Raw genomic sequence first — 23582 nt, 5'->3', positions numbered from 1 at the left:
CGTGTCTACCCCTATGATCCCATTAAATGTTTGAAAGAGATTTAAGTTCAGCTCACTTAGGAGACGTACCGAAACAAATAACCCATGAACGGTCAAACCTATTTACATTCTTAATGTTGTTAATGACAAGGTAGCATCAAATTTAATAATAAGTATCTTCAAGAGGGGACAACAAACACATCAATTGTAAGATATTACACAATAATCTATATCCATGATCTAGTCATATTGGACGTCACCATACATAGAAAATCTCTATAATCTCTTAACAAACACCAAACAATTACATAACTTTACATATATTTGAATCACTTCAACAAAATTAAATATACTCGCGAGTCACAATTCAAGGGGTCCGGCGTCCCATTGTTCCACAATTTGTTTAGAATAAAAGAGTCTACATTTTATTTAAATAGTTTGGAAGGTGTCTCACATCACATCATTTTTTTTTATTTTTTAAATTTATTTGACTTATTTTTAAAATTATTAGATGTAATTATAAACTCTATAGAATTACAAAACACAAATAGCACATATCCCCATCAAGACGTCTAACTTTGATAATCTTGACTACCCAATAAACTCCCTATGAAATTATTCGACGGTGTTCGTTGTCTTTACTTGAGTGGGAGCAAAGACTACCCATTTTGTAGATTAACGTATGTCGAAAATTTCACCAGTCCCTTTCATGTTTAAAAAAATAAAATAAAAATAAAAGAAGAAACTTAAACCCTAAGCATGTGATGTTAATGCACTTTGATTTTAACAAACTTTCCGCAATTATTTATGCTCTTGATCCATTATATCGTGAGATGAGATGGATAGAACATGGGTGGAGGGGCTTGATGATATATTCGCTGTCGACTCACTTTTGTTATGATGTGTGTCAGGTGTCAGGAAAAAAATGGACTCACACCATTAATGACTTTGTCTTCAAAAGACCCCCAAAATGGAATTCCCTTCCCTATTTTAAATATATATATATATATATATATATATATATATTCGTAAAGTAGTCGACCTTACAAGGTGGGTCCTACTTGTGCCCAAAGCACATACCCGAATAGTCAATACCACTAAACACTCCTTAAAATATTCATGTGCATATCGTGCATCAGCAAAGTTGCAAGTTTGTGTTATCTTTGAATGAGATAATGATTCTCCTTTTATGTGGAGAGAATAATAGATTACCATGCATACACGTCACACTAATGGCGACTGCACAATTTGTAATTGCTGTCTTTAGGTTGAAAATTTCAATATGGTATTCGAATAAAGTTTCGGTCTCATTAGACGAGTCTCTACCCCACAAGTGTGGGGAGTGTCAAGTCTAAAAACATCACATCGGTATGACATTAGTCAACCGAGTGGTATATAAACACACCCCAACTCTGTTCACATATTGTAGACATTTTTCTTGGCCTAAATATCGATGGTAAAGGCACACGAAAAAAAAAATCGTGTGGATATGTGGTTCAGAACTGACAATATTTTCAATGTATTTGGGATAGGAACTTCAACATGTTTCATTAGGAGATTTTGATTATCTCTAAGTACATCCTAATAGTATATATACCTACTCATGATATATACTTCAAGCCCTACCTTAAAATTAAGTGGATTCAAATCAATATTGCTCCCCGCCGGAGCCTAGCCTTGGAGCTACATTTCATTGCGCATTGGAGTTTCCTTTGAAATATTGTACATTGGGTACGTGTTAATAACCCATTTGCTGTGACCCTTCTTTAATGTCTAGTCGTCCTTCTGTTTGGAGCTCTAGACGGCAAGTCCACACAGCACCGTATTTGTTATTTAGATATTCGATATGAGTCTAAACTCGATTGTCAGGCTTACGCGTATAGAAAATTTGTACTTAACGACATGATAAGTTGGATCAAAACCTAACGTGTTGTCATAAAGATATTGTTCTCAGTGAAAATTAAACTCAAAACTTCTAGAGTTTATTCGGTTGAACTCCAAATAGATTCACCACTAAACTATCGGCCAAATAATTAAGTTCTTTCTTTTATCATAGAAATACTTCAATTAACATCTAAACAAATTGAGTCCGACTGAATATCGATCCCCAGTCAATTCTATATTTCTATTGGTGTATTGTTGCGGCTAAATTTTAGAATTTAACAAAAAGAAAATCAAAATGAAATGCTGTCATTATCATGGTGTAGAAATTAGAAAACAATTTTTTTAACAAAAAAAGAAGAAGAAGAAGAGGTTGATGGGCCTAAAAAGATGGGCAATCTTTAATAATTATCTCTCAAAAACTATAGAGTGGGCCTCGCGAATGTCCAAGTCAAAACAAAATCCGATAAATTCGACGAGATATCGAGAGGCGGTGCTCTGCTCTTCGTGATTGACGACGATCTATAATCTTATGTGGGGGAGGTGGTTCGTTTGTGGGACCACAGCGAGTATGGATGAGTGGATGGGTATAGCCATATAGGTGTGTACGTTTGGGCCCGACACCTAAAACAATGGGTTTCCAGGGTACTAAGAGCTGACACGTAGTGAAATTAATAATTTTGTTTCTTTCCTTAATTTGTGCAACCCAGGCTCATGTCTTGGATCCCTACACTGGGATTTGTTTGGACTTTGGATTCCTTAAACTGTGTTTGGCTTCACAAATTCGGGGGTGTATGCTGTAAATTTTTTTACTATAGATGGATGTGATTTGATTGAATAATATATTTTCGTTTTAAATAGAAATCAAATTCATCGCAAACACATTTATCCATAACAAAAGTTGTTGGAAATTTTTTTCTAGGGCCTAGTCGCTTCCATTGCACTTAAGGTATTGTACATTTTGGGTTTGGGTCTGGGCTTGGGCCTATACATATTTTATTTTAAGATAATATCAATGTCTTCCTCAATAGAACCAATGATATATTGGTGATGAAAAAGTCCAAATATCTCTCATACACTCAAAATATAGGTGATAATGGTCCAAAAAATAAAATGTACGGATTCAATGTATTCACAGTGAATTTGTAAAAACTCAAAACGAACAATAATATTATTGAATGTTGAGTGGACGGAATCTCTCATAATATATAGACATGCCTATTTCTACGAGTTAATCATGCATATATGTTTTTATATCTTCATGTAATTTGTTCTATATAATAAAAACCCTATTATATGACAAAATAAATTATCTATTTAATTTTGTTTAAAGAGGTTGCATCCGCATTTGGCAATACCACAACCTCAAACAGAAAACTGAAAATATCTACCAAACCAAAATCCAAAACCAAATTCCACGGCCATGAAGTCCATGTTGAAAATTATATCCACCAATAGAAAAACCTATTTATTCCCCTTTCTCTGGCCTTCAATCGCTGTTCCTTCCTCTTCTCCTGGGTAGCTGAGAGAAACATCCACCGTTGACCCACAAAAGGTCTAATGCTTCTCTTGCCAATTCAATCGCACCAACCACAACGTCATTACGCCAATCTCTCTGATTTCTTTCAATCTTCCTTGTCTGCAAGTCATCAGGTACATTGTTCCATTGCATCTGAGATCTACCCATCGTATAAAGATTCAATTTTTTTTCTTCTTCTTGTACACAAATGGATAGTAATTACACACCTATATCCAAGAAAAACCACGTTGAATTGCAATTGCTAGATGATCCCAGTAATTTAACATCCCGTTCAGAAACCCACCTCAAATCGGTCCATTTTTATGAGGAAAGTCGTCTAGATCACAAGAAAGAGAAAGAGGGTAGTCGTCTTCTTGATGGCGATGATGATGGGGATCTAGAAAATTATATTTTTCCTCTCGTTAGTGATAAACCCAATAAAGGGTCTGGTGTATCTGGCGCAGTTTTTAATCTCACCACATCAGTTATTGGTGCCGGGATCATGGCCCTGCCTGCCACAATGAAAGTTCTTGGGGTTGTTCTTGGGCTTATACTAATAGTCTTGATTGGGATTTTGTCAGAAATCAGTGTGGAATTGTTAGTTAGGTATTCGGTTCTTTCGAAGTCAGCAACCTATGGTGAAGTTGTAGAGCGTGCCTTGGGAAGGCAAGCGAGGGTTTTGTCTGAGATTTGCATAATTGTGAACAATGCAGGTGTTTTGGTTGTGTATTTGATAATAATGGGTGATGTTATGTCTGGTTCTCTTCATCACACTGGGGTTTTTGACCAGTGGTTGGGGCATGGTTTCTGGGATCATAGGAAGATTTTGATTTTGGTTGTGCTTGTGATCTTTCTTGCACCACTCTGTGCATTGGAGAAGATTGATTCTTTGAGCTTGACTTCGGCTGTTTCTGTGGTTCTTGCAGTAGTGTTCGTCATTGTCTGTTTCGTTGTAGCGTTGATTAAGTTTGTTGAAGGGAAGAGTGAATTCCCAAGGCTGAGTCCGGATTTTGGGTCGAAGAAAGCAATTTTGGATTTGCTTGTTGTGATCCCAATAATGTCAAATGCTTATGTTTGCCATTTTAATGTTCAACCTATATACAATGAGCTTCAAGGGCGGTCGCCCCAGAAAATGAACCAGGTGGGAAGGACCACAACCATTCTTTGTGTATTGGTTTATGCATCAACAGCTGTATCTGGTTATCTGCTTTTTGGGAAGGATACTGAGTCTGATGTGCTGACCAATTTTGACAAAGACCTTGGAATTCGTTTCAGCTCTGCTCTGAATAATATTGTTCGGGTGGGATACATTCTTCATTTAATTCTCGTCTTTCCTGTAATTCATTTCTCCTTGAGGCAAACAGTGAATGCTCTAGTATTTGAGGGCTCAGCTCCACTCGAGGAAAGTAAGAAAAGGTCTCTGGCCTTAACAACAGTTTTGTTGGGACTTATTTATTTTGGATCCACTATGATTCCCAACATTTGGACAGCCTTCAAGTTTACAGGAGCCACAACAGCTGTGTCGTTGGGTTTTATATTCCCATCACTTATTGCATTAAGGTTGAGTCGACAAGGAGGAGCTTTAAGCCTTGTAGAGAGGTACTTGTCATGGCTGATGTTGGTATTGGCAGTTGTGGTTGGCATTGTTGGGGTGATTGGTAACATTTACAGCATCAAAGACCAATCTGAATGATTCCTTTGCTAATGATGTAGAGGTTGGCTTTGCTAGATAAAGACCTTACATAGCGATGCAATTTGAGATTTATTGATTTTTATGCCTACCAATGCCATCTGACAGAAGACGCGTAGATAAAAATAGATGATGTGTAGAACATTGTTCCAAACTGGAAATTGTGCATGGCAGCGCGCAGATGAAAGGCTTGAAAAGATTTTGTGGGTCTGATTATGTTGTGGATACAGTGCAATCTATAATCTCTAGAGCGACAGCAGCAAGTCGGCTTTGCAACTGAAAATGCTTGGAGAGAAGAGAACTTTGCTAACTTGGCACCCAATGTAAGTTGAAAATTTTGCAAATTAGTTGATATCATACAAAAAATGCTTTTCTTATTGTACAATATGACAACAATACAGTTGTTCACTTGAAATTTTTGTTTTAATAAGGAAGCATTGTTTCATATCATATTTTTCTGGTAGTAGAGGAAGCCTTATTTTCTTTAGCTGCTTATGATGTAATATTTCTGTTCCCACCATGAACTGTGTCATTGACCTCAGTTCGCATGAATAGGCCTATTAAACAATCTGATCTTCCTTCATGGCTTGGAATGCTTTCCATACTTGAGGCACATTGAAGATTTTCTCTCTCTGAAAGTACCAAGTCCATTTGACATTGGATTTTTTATTGCTATCTGATGTTGAAAGAACATATGTAGTTATTATAAAATTCGACTATTTGAGTATAACATCATCTTCTAATCAAAAACATTATATTCATGGAGAGATTCACTTGTCCTTTTGAACACACATTTCTATGTTTTATTAGCAAGATTTTCGTGCAATAAAGCAACATATGAAGCCTATGCTTGAAGAAACCAAAAACACCCATCTTTTACACTCTTCTTAGTGTCATTCTTTTTAGCCTTTGACATGCTACTCTTTGCATCTGATGAACTTTTGATTCTCTGAAGTTAAGTAATTTGTCTGTCTTTTCTGTTGATTGTATTTTGCATGCAATACAAATGTTATTTTCCTCATTGAGCTTTTTTTTTTTCCCCTGAATTGAGCTGATTCCTGCTTCTTTTGGTAACTCCCCTTCTGTTCCATCAGTTCCTTAGTTTCCTCTATATTTTTTTTTCCCACAATCCTTGGGAAGCATATATATTCGATGATAAGACATGAGTATCATATGTTTGTATTCCCGTTCGAACAAGCCTTTCAGTAACAAGCAGTGAGGAGTGGAACAATTCAAAGGCCTTCTCTCCTTTCCCAGCTTGAACATGAGCTGCGATAATGGCAGTCCAAGTCACTACATCAAGTTCTGGCATATTTTTAAACATGCTCTGAGCATCATCCAACATTTAAATTCTCTCAGAGCCCAGCAATCAGTGAGTTCCAAGAAACAATCTCTCCGAGTCGCTCTCATTGTCCTAAACACCCGAGAAACATCTTCCAAGCTGTTGCCCTTTGCAGACATTGATATCCAGACCATTTCCCACATACGCGTTAAATTGGCATGCCTAGCTAGCTTTAATGGTTAGGTTGTGTATCTGTCTTCCTATATTAACATCTCCGGTGATAGAGCACGCGTGTAGTAAAGCTCGAATGGCTTGGAAGCATTCCTGTACGATGAAACTCAGAGAACAAACCCAAACCTTCACTACATCGTCCATTCTGTACAAATCCAGAAATCATGGTAGCCCAAGAAATCGAATTCCTTGGAGGCATTCCTATGAACATGTCTATGGCTTCTTCAATTCAAGCATACCATTTTGTGCATAAGCATCAAGCATAGAGTGTTAATGTTTAGTAGGCCTTATCCTTGTGGTCACACGATGAATTGTGACCCAACTATACTCTGTCATTACGTGTGAAATTTTTGTGTGCGCGTGTCTTAACGGTCCGAGTTTAGGCTCATATCGGATGTCCAAATGTCAAACTTGTATGATGTGCTCTCTGTTAAAAAGGAGAGTTTAAGAGGCCATACATGTGTTAATAATCAATGGGTATTGCATATACCACATGAATCGAGGGTTAAAATTGAGAATAATTTTTGGGGGTTTGTACTTTGTAGCATTACTCTTACATGGTTGGGCTTGCTTCTCATGGGCCTCTTGATCTAATTATGTTTGACAATTTATGGGCTCTGTGGCCCAAAGACTAAGCATGAATGAACTTTAATTATGTCGAGTCTTCGTATACAAGGGTGTTAAAATTGAAATCAATTTCTTTTTCTTTTTCTTTTTCAAATGAGGGAGACGGATTCGAACCCTAATCACTTGGATTCGGACCCTGCTCTATTATAGTACCCGAAAACTTTGATTAAAATTCAATTAAGCAACATCATTGCTTTAATTGATCAACAATAGAGCAATCTAATTTATATTATAGTAATTAATTAGCAAAGCAAAGCATCCATCTAACTATATTACTCTTTTTTTTACTTAATTATGTATTTTACAAAGTTTATCATCATCAATCATCGTAACTAGTAATTCTTCATTTCTTGTCCATGGCCAATGTGTTTGCATGACATGGTGACAAGAATTTATTGATTTATAACAAAAATTATTGGCTTGTTAACTTATCATGTTCAATGTTGAAATTCAAACATGTAATTGATATTTATATTGAAGAAGACAATACATAATAGCAACATTTTTTGTTACTAGTGCGATTTCAGACAAACCTTGGTGTTAGATCCATTAAAACAAATCTTCCACAATATTTTGATTCAAAGAAAAAGCAGCTTCTCCATTTATGTGGAGCCACACACAGATATATATTCTTCACGTATGTATGCTGGTAAACTTCAAAATTTATGTATCTCTAATATTAACTACTAGAAATGACCAACGACTGAGATTAAAAATTCATTAAAAAATTATATCCACCCAACTTACAGAATACTCACCCGGATTCGAATCTTCTTCCCACCAACATACCCATCTCCGCCTCACATCAGCTCCGCATTCGTCTCTCTCGACCCCAAGATCTATGTCATCAGCGGCGGTTCTATCCACAACGTCTCTTCCCCCAAAATATGGGCCCTCGATTATCGCTTCAACACTTGGGAACCTTTACCCAACATGCGTGTCGTTCATGAGTACTTTGCCAAATATCACAAATTCCAATTTCCTTAACCAAAAAATTAACCACATCACAAATTCCAAATATCTATAATTTTCAAAGTTGAAAGAATATAATGATTTAAACAACAATAAACAAACTAAAAAGGGGATAGAGGGTAGTTGGTCTTTTTAGGGTTTCTAAAGTGAATTTATTCCAATCAAGGATTTTGAGATTCATGAGCATTATTCTAGATGCATTATAGACATCAGTGACATATAATTCATTCTGCATGCCACCAGTTAAGTTCTAAATTAACCAAGGGTCTATAAGTCCAAACAGAATATCTGCAACTTTCACATCCTCCTTAACAACATCCACATTTCCCATCAAACAGATAAGCTTCATTGCACTTAAATATGTGCTAATTGGCAAGCCAAATGACTCCACAAAATGGGTTCTTCCTTCAGATAATTCCTTTTCCAATTTCTTAAACTAAAAAAATAAGCACAGTATGAATCTGGTGCTGGTCGTGTCTTGATTGATTGATCCAATGAACACTTCATCATTTTTGTGTTTTTGTGTTTTCTTAATATTTAGTTATTTTAAATTCATTTTACTTTTGTTTTTTGTGTTTATTATTATTTAAGTGTTTCAAAATTATTTTACTATAGTCGATTGCTATAAATTTTGGCAAGCTATTATTGGAAGAAATGAAGCCGAATGTGATGAGATAGAAGCCAAAATAAGAGAAAATTCATTCTAATTTTGTTTTTGTGTTTTGCTAATCTTTAATTATTTCAAAAATCATTTTATTATACTCGGTTGCTATAAATTTTCTCAAGTCGTGATTTGATGTGCAAGACACATGACTTCACAAAATGGGTTCTCACGCTAGATAATTGCTTCTCCAATTTCCTTAACCAAAGAATTAGCCACATCACAAATTCCAAATATCTATAATTTTCAAAGTTGAAAGAAAATAATAATCTAAACAACAATCAACAAACTAAAAAGGGGATACAGGGTAGTTTCAAACAGCCTGGTGCCAGTAATTGAAACCCTTTGCCAATCTTTCCTACAATTTGTGAATTGCTTACAATTCTTGATAGAATCATAGTTGGTATTTTTAGGGTTTCTAAAGTGAATTTATTCCAATCAAGGATTTTGAGATTTGTGAGCATTATTCTAGATGCATTATAGACATCAGTGACATATAATTCATTCTGCACGCCACCATTTAAGTTCCAAATTAACCAAGTGTCTATAAGTCCAAATAGAGCATCTACAACTTTCACATCCTCCTTAACAACATTCACATTTTCCATCAGACAGATAAGCTTCATTGCACTTTAATATGTGCTAATTGGCAAGCCACATGACTCCACAAAATGGGTTCTTCCTTCAGATAATTCCTTTTATAATTTCTTAAATTAAAGTAATAAGTACAATATGAGTCTGGTGCTGGAGGTGCCTTGATCGATTGATCCAATGAACACTTCATCATTTTTGTGTTTTTGTGTTTTCTTAATATTTAGTTATTTTAAATTCATTTTACTTTTGTTTTTTGTGTTTATTATTATTTAATTGTTTCAAAATTATTTTACTATAGTCGATTGCTATAAATTTTGGCAAGCTATTATTGAAAGAAATGAAGTCGAACGAGATGAGATAGAAGCCAAAATAAGTGAAAAGTCATTCTACTTTTGTTTTTGTGTTTAGTTAATCTTTAATTATTTCAAAAATCATTTTATTATACTCGGTTGCTATAAATTTTCACAAGTCGTGATTTGATGTGCAAGACAAATGACTTCACAAAAGGGGTTCTCCCGCTAGATAATTGCTTCTCCAATTTCCTTAACCAAAAATTAACCACATCACAAATTCCAGATATCTTCAATTTCTAAAGTTGAAAGAAAACAATAATCATGAATAACAATCAATAAACTAAAAGGTTGAATAAAAGGGTAGTTTCAAATAGCCTATCAATATTTCCTATAAGCCCAGAATTACTTACGATTCTGGGCAGAATCTCAACTTCTTTTTTAGGATTTCTAACGTGAATTTATCCCAATTAAGAGTTTTGAGATTCATGAGCATTGTTCTGGATGCATTAGAGACATCGATAACATGTAACCTAACCAAATGTCTATAGTTCCAAATAGAGCATGTGCGGCTTTCACATCCTCCTTAACAACATCCACATTTTCCATTAGTCAGATAAGCTTCATCGTGCTAAAATATATGCTAATGGGTCAGTCACATGAATCCAAAAAATGGGTTCTTCCCCAGATAATTCATTCTCCCGTTTTCTAAACCAAAGAAATAATCTTAGCATGAATTTGGTGTTGATGGTGCCTTGATCGATTGAGCCAGTGAACACTTCATCGTTCTTGTATTTTGTGTTTTCTTAATATTTAATTATTTCAAAAATCATTTTAATTTTGTTTTTTGTGTTTTATTTATAATTAATTGTCTCAAAAAGTATTTTATTATACTCAATTGCCATGAATTTTGGCAAACAACAATTGGAAGAAATGAAGGTTAAAATAGACAAAGTCTCTATTTGTCGTTTTTTTTTTGAATAATTTTTCTCGTCCACCTCAAAAAGAGTTCTATTGGACTAAGAAGGGGAAGAAATAAATCGAGGGGGAAGAACGAAAGTGAATCAATAATTCCTTCCCATGGATTATTGTCCCAACGAATCAAAGTACTTGTAGTAGTTAAATCTTGATATTAATTCGAATATTCATTTTTTTATGTGTGTGTGTGTTTTTGTTAATATTTTATTAATTCATTTTATTTTTTGTTGGAAGAATAAATAAAAAGGTTTGGATTGATTCGATTTTTCAGTTATGACATCATCGTCCCGAGATCTTGGTATCTCAAAATATTATAATCTCATTCGACAGCGTGGCTTTTGACCAAATAGCATGGAGTTCTCGTGCAACGTCACGCGATTCCCTTTGAGAATAATTAAAGGCTTGGAATGGAAGTGATTCTGTGGTACGGCCCGGATCATATTTCTTGGGTTTGGGCCTTTTTTATATCTATGTGGATATTCGTCATGATAAGGCCCAGGTCATATTTCTTAGGTTTGGGCATTTTTATATCTATCCGAAGATACGTTATCATCTCCTTATAAAAATAATAAATATTTTGTACGTAATAGTAAATAGCACTTGCAATCGACAATATTTGATGGCCCATGGATGCCAAATTTTTTCTAAATTTATTGGCCCATGGACAATAAATTTGGCACAACAATATAATTTTATTGTCCCATTTCTGATGGGTCAAACAACATGGCATGGAGTCATGCTTGTTCACATGTTCGTGATGAAAATCCGAGAACAAACTCAAACCTTCACCACATCGTTCATTCTGTACAAATCCAAAAATCATGGTAGCCCAAGAAATTGGATTCCTCAGAGGCATTCCTGTGAACATGTCTACGGCTTCTTCAATTCAAGCATGTACCATTTTGTGCATAAGCGTCAAGCATAGAGTGTTAAGCATTGAGTTTTGGCTCAACTTACCATGTCATTAGGTGTGAAATTTATGTGCGCGCGGATTTGATAACCTGAATTTAGGACCATATCGGATGTCCAAATGTCAAGCTTATATGATGTGTTCTCTGCTAAAAAAGAAAGTTTAAGAGGCCTTACATGTGTGTTAATAATCAATGGATATTACAAACTACATGAATCGAAGGTTAAAATTGAGAATTATTTTTGGGGTTTTTATACTTTATAGCAGTACTCTTACATGTTTGGGCTTGCTTCTCATGGGCCTCTTGATCAAATTATGTTGACAATTTATGGGCTCTATGGCCCAAAGACTATAAAGCATGAACGAACTTTAGTTATGTCGAGTCTTCGTATACATGGGTTTTGAAATTGAAATCAATTTTTTTTCTTTTTTTTTTTAAATGAGGGAGAATGATTCGAACCCTGATCACCTGGATTTGGACCCTGCTCTATTATAGTATCCGACAACTTTGATTAAAATTCAATTAAGCAACATCATTGCTTTAATTGATCAACAATAGAGCAATCTAATTTATATGATACTAATTAATTAACAAACCAAACCAAACCAAACCAAGCCATCCATCCATCTATATAACTTAATCATGCATTTTACTAAGTTTATCATCATCAATCATCATAACTAGTAATTCTTCATTTCTTGTCCATGGCCAATGTGTTTGCATGACATGGTGACAGCAATTGATTGATTTATAACAAAGTCGTTGCCTTGTTTTAACTTATAACGTTCAATATTATTCACTCCTTGACTAATGGGTGCCAGCGGGTGAAAATTCATTAATTAATTTTTTAAACAAAGCAATATATATATATATATATATATATATATATATATATATATATATAATTGTGTGAACCCAAAATAAATAATAATATTAGATAAAATTAAAATGGACATGTCATAACTCATAATGCATTTGCAGATCTAGAGGGCATGACCAAAAAGCCTCGAATGGTGTGAAATTTGAATGCTACTCCATAATGTATACACATGCATGCATATATATATATATATATATGTATGTATGTGATTGGTTAAATGTGTATATTATCTTGAAAAAATATATAATAAAAGTCACTTTAATGGTATCTGTTTGTAGGAATAACTCCAAAAATGTGGATTAGTGGTTGATTTGAAATGGAAAATAGTAGGCCCCGTGAAGATGTTGAAATTCAAACATGTAATTGATATTTATATTGAAGACGACAATATATATTAGCAACATTTTTGTTACTAGTGCGATTTCAGACAAACCTTGGTGTTAGATCCATTAAAACAAAATCTGCCACAATATTTTGATTCAAAGAAAAAGCAGCTTCTCCATTTATGTGGAGCCCCACACACACATATATATGTATTGTTTACGTATGTATGCTTGTAAATTTTAAAGTTTACCCGTCTCTAATATCAATCGTTAGAGCTCACCAACTACTGAAATTAAAAGCTCAATAAAAATTGTGTCCACCTAACTGACAAAATATCTACCCGGATTCGAATATTCTTCCCCACCAAAATACCCATCTCTGTCTCACATCGGCTCTCTGCATTCGTCTCTCTCTGCCCCAAAATCTATGCCATCAACGGTTCCATCCACGACGTCTCTTCCCCCAAAATGAGCTTAAAAGCGTGCAAACTTTAAAATTTGTAGGCGTACTTACACGAGAACTACTTAATTGCTTTTTTAATCTAGGGTTTATTTGTGATATGACTCCAAAACTATGAATGCTTGAAGTTACAAACTTTCTGAAAAGTATTCAAGAATGTCTGCCCGTTAATTACTTTGGTACACATGCATGAAGTCACAAACTTTCTGAAAAGTATTCATGAATGTCTGCCACTTAATTACGTTGGTACACATACATGCATGTAAATCGAGTTTTCTCCAATTACCATTAGTTTGATGCTCCAAAAAGCTCCTTCCTCTAATAGGGTTAATATCACTTTTATACATTGAAAGATAATCAATATTTTAATTTGTATATCGTTGTTTAAAATGTTTCAATTTGATCACCCAATGATAAAATTATTTCAACTTGATCTCTCGAATAGATTCTCACTTTGGGGCAGTCAAAAACTATACATATGACACATTGACTGCCCAAATATTGATTGTCACATTTGCAGTTTGATTGCCTCCAAAATGAGAAAATATGTCTTTGAAACAATTTTATCATTGAGTGACCAAATTGAAGCATTTTAAACAACGGTATATAAATTGAAACACTAACTATCTTTCAGTGTGTAAAAGTGGTATTAACCCTCCTCCAATATAACTTTTTTTTTCCTTTAAAAAGTTTGGAGTTTGACTCTTGTCATTGATTTTGCTCATTAAACATTTAACAAAAATATATTTATGGAAAATATAGTTGACCACAAAATTAATACATATAGTCAAAAAAACAAAACGTCAAAATAAAATTCATAAAAATATATGTTATTTGAAAAAAAAATTGTTTTTAAAATTAGGCAAAGGTTGCATCACATTTTGTTATAGCATATATAGTTGACATTAATTAGTTATGGCATGCATAAATAATAAAAGAGGGAAACAAACTATCAAAGTCAAATATATTACCTTAAAATAAAGTCATTAGATAACATAAACTTGTTGTTTTGATTAGTGTTGGCAGGCACAACTAAAAAAGTGATTAAGTCAAAACCCTTTCTATTCTACACTCAATGTTTTCTGCCCCCCTCCCCCTCCCCCTCCCCCCCACTTTGTATATGCACCCTACAAACTACACCAATTTAGCGTCCTCACTAGCTAATTTTGTGTAATTTCACTGCAAACCCTACTTAGAATTAGTTTAATTGGCATGCAATATATTCATCTCACATAGAACATTTATTGGATAAATCTCGATTTTATAATTATAAGGGATATTTTATTTCAAACAATGAGTCGTTGGTTGAGATGATAAACTTGACCGTGGTAATTCTTAACATAAACGGGAGGTCATGAGTTCAAATTTCATGGATGTTTCCATTATAACAATTTGTGAGATGAGCCATTTCTTAGCTTAGAATATGCAAATGTCACCATGCGTTATCTCTTGCACGGGGCCTCGGCCTGGGTCTCAATATCACCATGGGAGTTGCAGAGTCTTCCATGTGACAAGGGTTTATTAGCTAGTGGTTTGATGGATAGCTAGGTGAGTTTCATGTTAGCAAAAAAAGTATTTTTATTTCACCTCATACATAATTGTCAATAATTAAATGGGTTAATTAAATAATTTAGTACGCCCAAATGCCACATGTTGTGTTTTAATCTAATTATCATGTCATGAGATGAGAAATTTCTATACTTGTTGGTTCACTTGTTAAAGTTTAGGGTCATATCAAATGTTCAAAGAACAAATTTGTATTATGTCAATCTCTATTAAAAAATAATAATAATAATAACTGTGGGTTTCTATCTTTGAAAAAAAAAGCTTTTACTTTTGTTTTTAGTTTTAACCAAATCCTTATCCAACTTTTTAAAAGGGCCCTCAATTTTGAAAATTTGAGCTACATTTATTTCCCCACTTACTTAGGGCACCTGCAATGGCTTAGGGGGAAATGTCCACAACAAAATTAATTTTGGGTCCCACCTCTATTACACAAAAAGTCAAGTCAGACACGTATTCTAATACAGCCACATCAGCAAAACACAAATTTCTATACACTTTCTCTTCCCACACACTTTCTCTTTCCACCCAACCCAACGACATTCCATTCCTCCATATTATCCACAACAAAACTACATCAAAACACCAAATACCAATACATCCACATCAGCAAAACACTTCTCTCAATGTAGCCACATAAGCAAAACACGTTTTACAATACAGCCACATCAGCAAAAGACAACATCTTTGTTGGCTCAATAATTGTCTACCATTACAAGTGCCCTTATCTCGTCCACACACAACAATAGGCCCATATATATATATATATATATATATATATATATATAGACACATACATACACAAACAATATTGGGTGTCCCTACTACTATTCACTCCTTTTCTTCCCGTGATTGATGGCAAAACATGAATTTCCACAGAAGAATTCTTAGCTCACAAGCTAAATAGTTTGGTAACTCTTTTAACCCCATCTTCCATCTTTGGGAGGGAGTGGACACATGCTGCCATGCCCATGAAAGTCCCCACACATCTTCCTTTTTCTTTAGTCAATCTCAAGTTTTTAACTCCCAACTGAGTTTTGTTTTATTCACATGAAGATAAAGCAAAAGCTTAAAAATTAAAATAACAAAGGAAAAAAAGAAGAAAAGAGGACAATTCCCCATTAATGAGGGATGGGCCATTATACTTTCCTCATAAATTCAATTAAGTCCCTCAATTTCCCTCTATCCAATTAGGATGGAGTTAACGTTAGTTAAAATGATGATGTGGTTCTTCATGAGTTATGTGTCATATTTATAGTTTCATAACAATAGTATCTAGTGACAATAGTCCAAAAATAAATTCATTTAAATTGGGGCTGAATTAGGTTTAGAAAAAAGTAAGGGGTCCAAATAAAAATTTAGGTAAAGTATAAGGACTCTTTTTGTAAAATCTGCGTACTTCACCTCCCCTGCTTTATATATGCACATAAATCTGTCTCAAAGCAGAGTCGAAATTCATTCAAAAGTCATGGACTGGTTTTCATGGCTATCAAAAACAGGGCTTGAGCCTTCACTTGTGTATGAGTATGGCCTTGCTTTTGCCCACAACGAGCTTGAACATGAAGATATTGTTTACATCAACCATGAATTCTTGCAAAGCATGGGAATCTCCATAGCCAAACACAGGCTAGAGATCCTCAAATTAGCAAGAAAAGAGAGAGGACCAAGCCCAAGAAGCATATCAAGGATTCTTGTTGCAATCAAGAAGACAAAGAAGTGTCTACAAAGGTATATTACCACGCTTATTCGCCGCGAAAAATCTGCCATTGTTGTGGTTCCAAGGCCAAGCTATAACACTAGATTAAGAGGAGGAATGTTGAAGAGGAACAAGAAGCTGATTTTGGGTAAACAGGAGAGGCTTTTGCTCACAAATGGAAGCCCTGGATTTGTGGGTGGGAATAGGATTAATAGCTTTTCAAGTCCTTATGATCATCAACAGATGGAAGGTTGTGCAGATGATGATGGGTACTGCCACTGGTCAACTGGTGTTGAAGAGATCAGGTGGGATACTATGTTTCAAGATTTAAAACCCACATAAGATTCTCTCTGTTTTTAAGGTTAATTTATTGGTTTTGTTTCTTCTGATCCTTCAAATTTTCATGGTGAGAGATGGGTTTTAGGGTTTCTTCCACCAGATTTTTTTTTCTCTAAATTTCCTTTTTTCTTGTCATTTGGGTTGTGTGATTAGAAAGATTTTGTTAAATCCTTCTCTTTAGTAGGTGGGTCTGTTTCAAGTAATCAATTTGTCTCCCCTGCCTTTTGGCCTTGTATTCCTTGCTTGATAGAAAAGGAAGCACTAGTTTTTTTTAATTAGTATCATATTTAGGAGGAAGATTTGTATTAGCTATGCTAGTAAGTAGAATATTGTAAGAAGCCCATCATGGAGCCCTTTCAATTTTTTTTTATAGATATATCATGTTACATCCGATATGGGCCTAAACTCGGGCCATCATACTCGCGCACACAGAAGTTTCCCACTTGCATTGAAATGTACATAAGGTTTGTATCCCCTCTAAGGGCTGATTCAACAAGTGAAATACAATGGATTATGGTCTCATACCGCTAAAGCTAATGCAAGGTCTGATAAGGAACTAAAAGCAAAGCCTAAAATCAACTTCAATGGGAGCCTTTGGTTTCTGCTTATCAGTGACCTGAAGTCTGGGGAAGACGGAACGAGCCTCCGGCGTAAAGCATTTGATAAACCGGCCTTATCCTAACAGTCAAAATTATGCTCAAAATTGTTCCTAATCCACATATGCCAGCTAATACTAGAAATGTCAACCTGAAGCAATTTGGACCCAAGCAGATAGAGCTGCCCTGCACTGCAGCTTCAGCATCGTATACATAACCAGCGAGTATACCAGAAAAGAGAAGCGCACCAATAGGATTGCCTAGCAGCATAAAGTTGTATATTACTCCAAAATGTTTCAGGCCGAAGAGCTCAGAGACGGTTGGGACCATTATAGAATACTGAACACCGTAGCATACACCGAGCAGAGCTGTTGAAATGTAGAGAGTACCATTGAGAGCTAATGCATACAAGACAAATGTTATGACCATCAGTATTAGTGTGCATGTCATCCAAAATGTTCGAGGAAGTGTTTTTGACCTGCAATGCAGAAGAAAAGCAGGAGGCTCAGAGTCCATATGATGTTGGGACTTAAACCTAGAAGATTGAAACACAAACACACAGAAAGGAAGCAAAACAAGTGATTGATTACCTGACAAAATGTTCAGAAACAACACCTGCGCCAAGCCGACCAGCGAAATTGCAAAAGCTGAATATACACAACAATATTGTTGTGTCATCAACACCAAATGCAATGCCAATTTGACCCAAATTATTGAGAACTGTGACCCCAGAACCAACACCAAGAAAGTAGACGATCCAGAGCAGCCAAAAATCAGCCTTGATAAAGGCCTCGCGAAATTTGAAATCCTCCCCCCTTCTTGGTCTTCTTTTCTTCTTCACTACTGCCCCCTCCCCAACAGCAAGAAGTGTTTCCATATCTGATGCATCGTCGCTGTCATTAAAACTTCCAAGATGTGTCTCTGACGAGGATGGAGCCAACAGAGGTTCATATTGGGTCGAATTTCCATCTTGATCAGCCAATTGGTCTGAAGAATCAACTCGAGAACTTTGTTTTTTCTTCGTATTTGCAGGGAAAAGAGTCATTTTGATAGGAATTCCGAGAGGAGATAAAAGAAGGATAACCATTATGGCAACCAATAGGTAGGAGACAACATCACTTAGAGAAACCAAGTCACTTGTTATCGTGACTATCACAAGATAGATGCCTAGGATAACACTAGCAATTTGGGTGAAAACAAAATGAACGTCCTCGGAAGAGTCCGTTTCTCCAGAAGCTGGTGTGCAAGGTCGAATAAAATACATCAAGGCTAGACATAAAATGGGAATGCCAATAGCAAGAAACAACATAAGTTTTGAGGCAGAATCTTTGAGCACCATATTGTACACGACTGTATATACTGCCGCAGCAAGGCCAACGTACCCTTTGAGAATACCAGAAACAGTGCCCCTGCTGAAAGGGAAATTTCTCATATTGGTTACAAGTACAGCAGTCCCAAACCATGCATTGCTATTAGTGGCAATAACAAGCGCAATCCACAACTGCCATGACAATGTGCAACAGAGATTTTAGTATATGAAAGCATACAAGTTGGAGTGAAACTGTAAATAATAGGCCAACACCTAGTTTTGAGTATGGTCAAAAATACTAATGGAAACACAACAAAATAATTGTTTCAAGGGTGGGGACAGGTGTCATTTCCACTTAGTGCTTAGGTTTAAACAAATCTCTTCCACTGGCTACAGGCATTTAATTCTCACCATGCCATAATATTCCCAATAATTCATATCCAACCGCACTATCAATAATTGAAATGACTTCAACCGTGTTTGTGAAAATATATTAACCATTGATTACTTTCACAGGGGTGGGAAGATCATTTCCAAAAGATTCTACCTTTCTACATAATGAATAGAAACAGTAGATACCATTAGCCGTCAGAGGATATGGTCTACAAATCTACAATACCATAAGAAGTGGCATAAAATTTGGGGCTTTGACTAGAGTAATGCCCAGATCCTTGGAGAAATAATTTATCGCTGTGCAACTCTTGCACTGAACAGAGGAATGGTGAATTATTCAATGCTTGCCACAGGGTAGTTACAAAGCCTGGCTAGCCAAAATACTGTTTTTCTCCATCATTCCAAACCCATAGAATCGATGCAAATACTCATACATATATGTCTCTTTAGCATCATCTCGAATATTCAGCAGTTAACCCAAGTGGATGCAAACTGGCAGGACCTTTCCAGTGTATAGTAATTTCTTTTCAGATTTATATCCTTGATCAGTCTCCATGGTTGCTGCTTGGTTATTCAGATGGCTACTAAGAAAAGCACCAACTATAAAAAGATTACACTACATGCTGGTTTTTGTCATGAAGATGATCACTACTTAGTTCTAGGTTGTTCAAGTAAATCTGTTGGGAAAATTAGCTAGAACTCCAACTTGGCACGGTCCCTAGTTATTTGACAGGCTATAACTTAAGTTGCACAACTCTTAGTCAAAAGGAATACTGTAACTTCTATCTATCAATTGGATTTAAGATATCCCCAAGAGTTATTTCGCTGACAATTGTCTGAATAACAGAAAATGTCCTTGAGCATCCACACAGAGCATCAATCAGCTGAAAATTATAAAACTCACATACCCACTTAACCAAAAATGCAATGGGATGCAACAAAACAATTCAAACAGAAGTAGGACTAAATGTGCAGAAACCAATAAACTCATCCAACATGTAGAAGTGCTAGATCAAGCAATCTTCATTAAAATCAAAGAAACACCGGAAGATAAACTATTTTAGATTTAGTTCTTTAAATTCAACTGGCGATGCCTGCAGGCAAACCCAAAAATGGTATGCAAAGAATCTAGCGCAAGAGAATATGAATACTTAATTAATTCTTTAACAAGATGAACAGTTATTAATTCTTTCACAATCAAATTGTCAAGTGATTATGTAATTAACCCAGTTAGAAATAAGCCAATACTTCCAAAACAAGCAAAACTTCCGATTTCCCGTAAAAATTAAATACTTTAGCAATCAAAGAAGGGAAGTTTAAACACAATCAAATCCACAAATGGGTATTCACAATTAGCAATTCTTTAACCAACCACCAGGGTATTCAATTTCAATTAGATAACCACAAAACTGCAAAGAAACAAAGACGGGTCACTTACCACCCAATAAGGCAAACCCTGAACAGTCTCAGTAATGGCTAACCAGAGAACACCATAGCCCAAGAAACAAGCAACAACGCCAACAAGAAGTACGCTCCATATAGGAAACTTGTTACAGGCAATTCCAGGAAGAATCCCCACACTCTCTCCAAAATCATTTGCCACTCCAAGTATAGTGATTTGTTGCTGGGTAAAACCCAACACGGATTTTATTGCAGAAGAGTAAAGTGGGAAGTTATAGCCGTTCCCTGCCGATATCTGAACCCATACAGCTGCTGCTAATCCCACCCATGGTGGCCTGCTTCCTGCTTTCAGAACTTGCGGTTGATCCGGCATTCTTTGATTGATTTGGAAGAATAGCGTCCGGCTGAATTTGTGTACTGTTTTTGTCTACTCCTCAGAAAGAGGAATATGTGTCTACTTCCCCAGATTCAGAGAAATCAATACCAATATTAATCATTTAATTGTAGTATCAATCAAATCTACTAAAAAAATTAAATCTAAATTTCTAAATTTGACTGCTCACTTGAAGACATTCATTGTATTAATTATGCCACCATTGTTATAATTTTATTTTATTTTTATTAGAACTATATATATATATATATATATATACACACCATGATGGATATTATTGGTGTTGGATTGGGAGTGATGAGAGCATCCACAGTGATCACCAAATATCCAGCACTTCAAAATCATTCTCTCTCTTCTCATCTATCTTACGTGGCACAATTTAATTGGATGAGTGAATCCCACAATATACATTATTCATCAACACTCCATACATTCCAACACTTCATACTCACTTTCTCTATTTTCTCTCTCTTCCTTTTTATCATCTCTCTCTTCTTTTTCATATCTCTCTCTTCTTTTCATTTTCTCTTTCTTCCTTTTTATCATCTCTCTCTTCCTTTTCATCACCTCTCTCTTCACTATTCATCACCTCTCTCTTCACTATTCATCAACTATATACATACTCCAACTCTCAAGTATCATTTTTCCACAACTAAATTTTCAAGTGTAATTTTTCACCCATTGTGTGTATGTAGCACTATATTTATCAAAAAAAGTAACATTTCAAGTACTTGAAATACACTCCATTATACCCATTGTGAACATCTAGCACTTAACTTATCAAGAAAGTATCATCTCAAGTACTTCAAATTCTTCCCATTGTGGATGCTCTGAGAAGATGTCCAAATCCTAATTTACACGATTTCAAGTTGAAGTTTTTTAGGAGGAAATTTTGATGTCTAGCATTAGACATGTCAGGCTTGCGATTACTACAAGACTTTAGAATCCTTGCAGTTGTATACCCAAAAAGGTTATTAATGATTTGACAGATTAGTTGTTTAGGGCCATGGCTTTCTCTTAATCTACAATGGTGCCCCACCGACAAATAAATGAAAGTATGTAGTCTCCACACTCATTACGCAATGCAGCGATCTGGTTACTTTTACGCCACAGGCTTAATCCTGTGGGTCATGCTAGAAGAATTTGATATTTAGATGAGAACCACGAGCAATATTCATATGTGTGAAAGTGAATGAGAGGTTCAAACTCGTTATATATATATATTTTATTACAAGGAAAGTGAATGAGAGGATCAAACTCGTTATTTTTATGATATACCACACATCACAGATTCACACATATGAATATTGCTTGTGGTTCTCATCTAAATTGGAGATCAAACAATTTGGTGAGGTTTTATTAGTGGAGTAGGGTTCTTACAGAAAGAACCTGTAATCAAATTCAAATTCAAAGATCCTCAGCTTTAGACATTCTGGAGAGGCGGCTTGGTCTTTGCTCAAACGCGATCCAATGACTCTGCTGGTGGGAGGAGGGTCGAATCAAAGCCAACAATCAATGCCCGCTTCTTCAACTCTCCTTCCACTCCCCCAATCCTCACTAATGAATTCTTCAAGTGTCGATAATTCAGTGAACTGCTCGCCTTGTATGATGTCAATGATCATCGATAACAAGAAACGATTATTTGCACCGATAAATAGACATTTCTATAAATAATAATTGGGTCTCACATATGATGTTTATCTACACCAAGAAACAATTGTAGGTATCAAGAAATTATTATTGACGCCGATAAATAGATAATTCTATATAAATAATAATTGGTTCCACATATGACGTTTGTTGGCACCAAGAAACGATTATTAGCAACAAAAACGATTATCGGCATCGGTAAATAGACATTTCTATAAATAATAATTAGTTCCACATATGACGTTTATTGGCACCAATTCACGATTATCGACACCGATAAATAGACATTTCTATAAATCATAATTGATTCCACATACGACGTTTATCGGCACCAATAAACGATTATCGGTACCAAGAAATGATTATCGACACCAATAAAATTAGACAATTCTATATAAATGATAATTGATTTCACATAAGGCGTTTGTTGGCACCAAGAAACAATTATTGGCACCAAGAAATGATTATGGGCACCGAAAATGATTATCGGCATCGATAAATAGACATTTCTATAAATAATAATTAGTTCCACATATGACGTTTATTGGCACCAATTCACGATTATCGACACCGATAAATAGACATTTCTATAAATCATAATTAATTCCACATACGACGTTTATCGGCACCAATAAACGATTATCGGTACCAAGAAATGATTATCGACACCAATAAAATAGACAATTCTCTATAAATGATAATTGATTTCACATAAGACGTTTGTTGGCACCAAGAAACAATTATTGGCACCAAGAAATGATTATTGGCACCGAAAATGATTATCGGCATCGATAAATAGACATTTATATAAATAATAATTGATTCCACATATGACGTTTATCGGCACCAAGAAACGATTATCGACACCAACAAATAGACAATTTTATATAAATAATAATTGATTCCACTATTACATTTGTTGGCACCAAGAAACGATTATCGGCACCAAGAAATGATTATCGA

At 35.3% G+C, this 23582-nt stretch overlaps 3 protein-coding genes across 5 annotated transcripts; 2 read left to right on the top strand and 1 right to left on the bottom strand.

Moving 5' to 3' along the window:
• The first annotated feature begins 3257 nt into the window (after nt 1–3257).
• On the top strand, nt 3258–5814 carry LOC120011562 (amino acid transporter AVT6E). 3 transcript variants are annotated; one of them, XR_005471050.1, is made up of 2 exons: nt 3258–5392; nt 5612–5814. XR_005471050.1 is itself a non-coding variant. In XM_038862708.1 (1 exon), the coding sequence occupies exon 1, from the start codon at nt 3588–3590 to the stop codon at nt 5070–5072; it is 1485 nt and encodes a 494-aa protein (XP_038718636.1). In that variant the 5' UTR covers nt 3258–3587; the 3' UTR covers nt 5073–5519. The 3 variants fall into 3 exon arrangements, 1 of the variants encoding a protein (XP_038718636.1); XR_005471049.1 differs by having other exon boundaries at nt 5625–5813; XM_038862708.1 differs by lacking the exon at nt 5612–5814 and having other exon boundaries at nt 3258–5519.
• A 10462-nt stretch (nt 5815–16276) lies between these two features.
• LOC120011082 lies at nt 16277–17151 on the top strand. Its single transcript, XM_038862122.1, has one exon. The coding sequence runs from the start codon at nt 16310–16312 to the stop codon at nt 16877–16879; it is 570 nt and encodes a 189-aa protein (XP_038718050.1). The 5' UTR covers nt 16277–16309; the 3' UTR covers nt 16880–17151.
• Nucleotides 17152–17293: 142 nt separating this feature from the next.
• On the bottom strand, nt 17294–21117 carry LOC120011081 (protein NUCLEAR FUSION DEFECTIVE 4). The gene is made up of 3 exons (XM_038862121.1): nt 20613–21117; nt 18063–18973; nt 17294–17950 (listed from the first exon to the last, which is right to left on the bottom strand). The coding sequence occupies exons 1-3, from the start codon at nt 20946–20948 to the stop codon at nt 17485–17487; spliced, it is 1713 nt and encodes a 570-aa protein (XP_038718049.1). The 5' UTR covers nt 20949–21117; the 3' UTR covers nt 17294–17484.
• Nucleotides 21118–23582: the final 2465 nt, after the last annotated feature.

The sequence above is a fragment of the Tripterygium wilfordii genome, chromosome 12 (genome assembly GCF_013401445.1).
Source record: "Tripterygium wilfordii isolate XIE 37 chromosome 12, ASM1340144v1, whole genome shotgun sequence".
In the NCBI taxonomy this organism is placed as follows: Eukaryota; Viridiplantae; Streptophyta; class Magnoliopsida; order Celastrales; family Celastraceae; genus Tripterygium; species Tripterygium wilfordii.
This window is presented reverse-complemented; position numbering and strand designations above follow the sequence as displayed.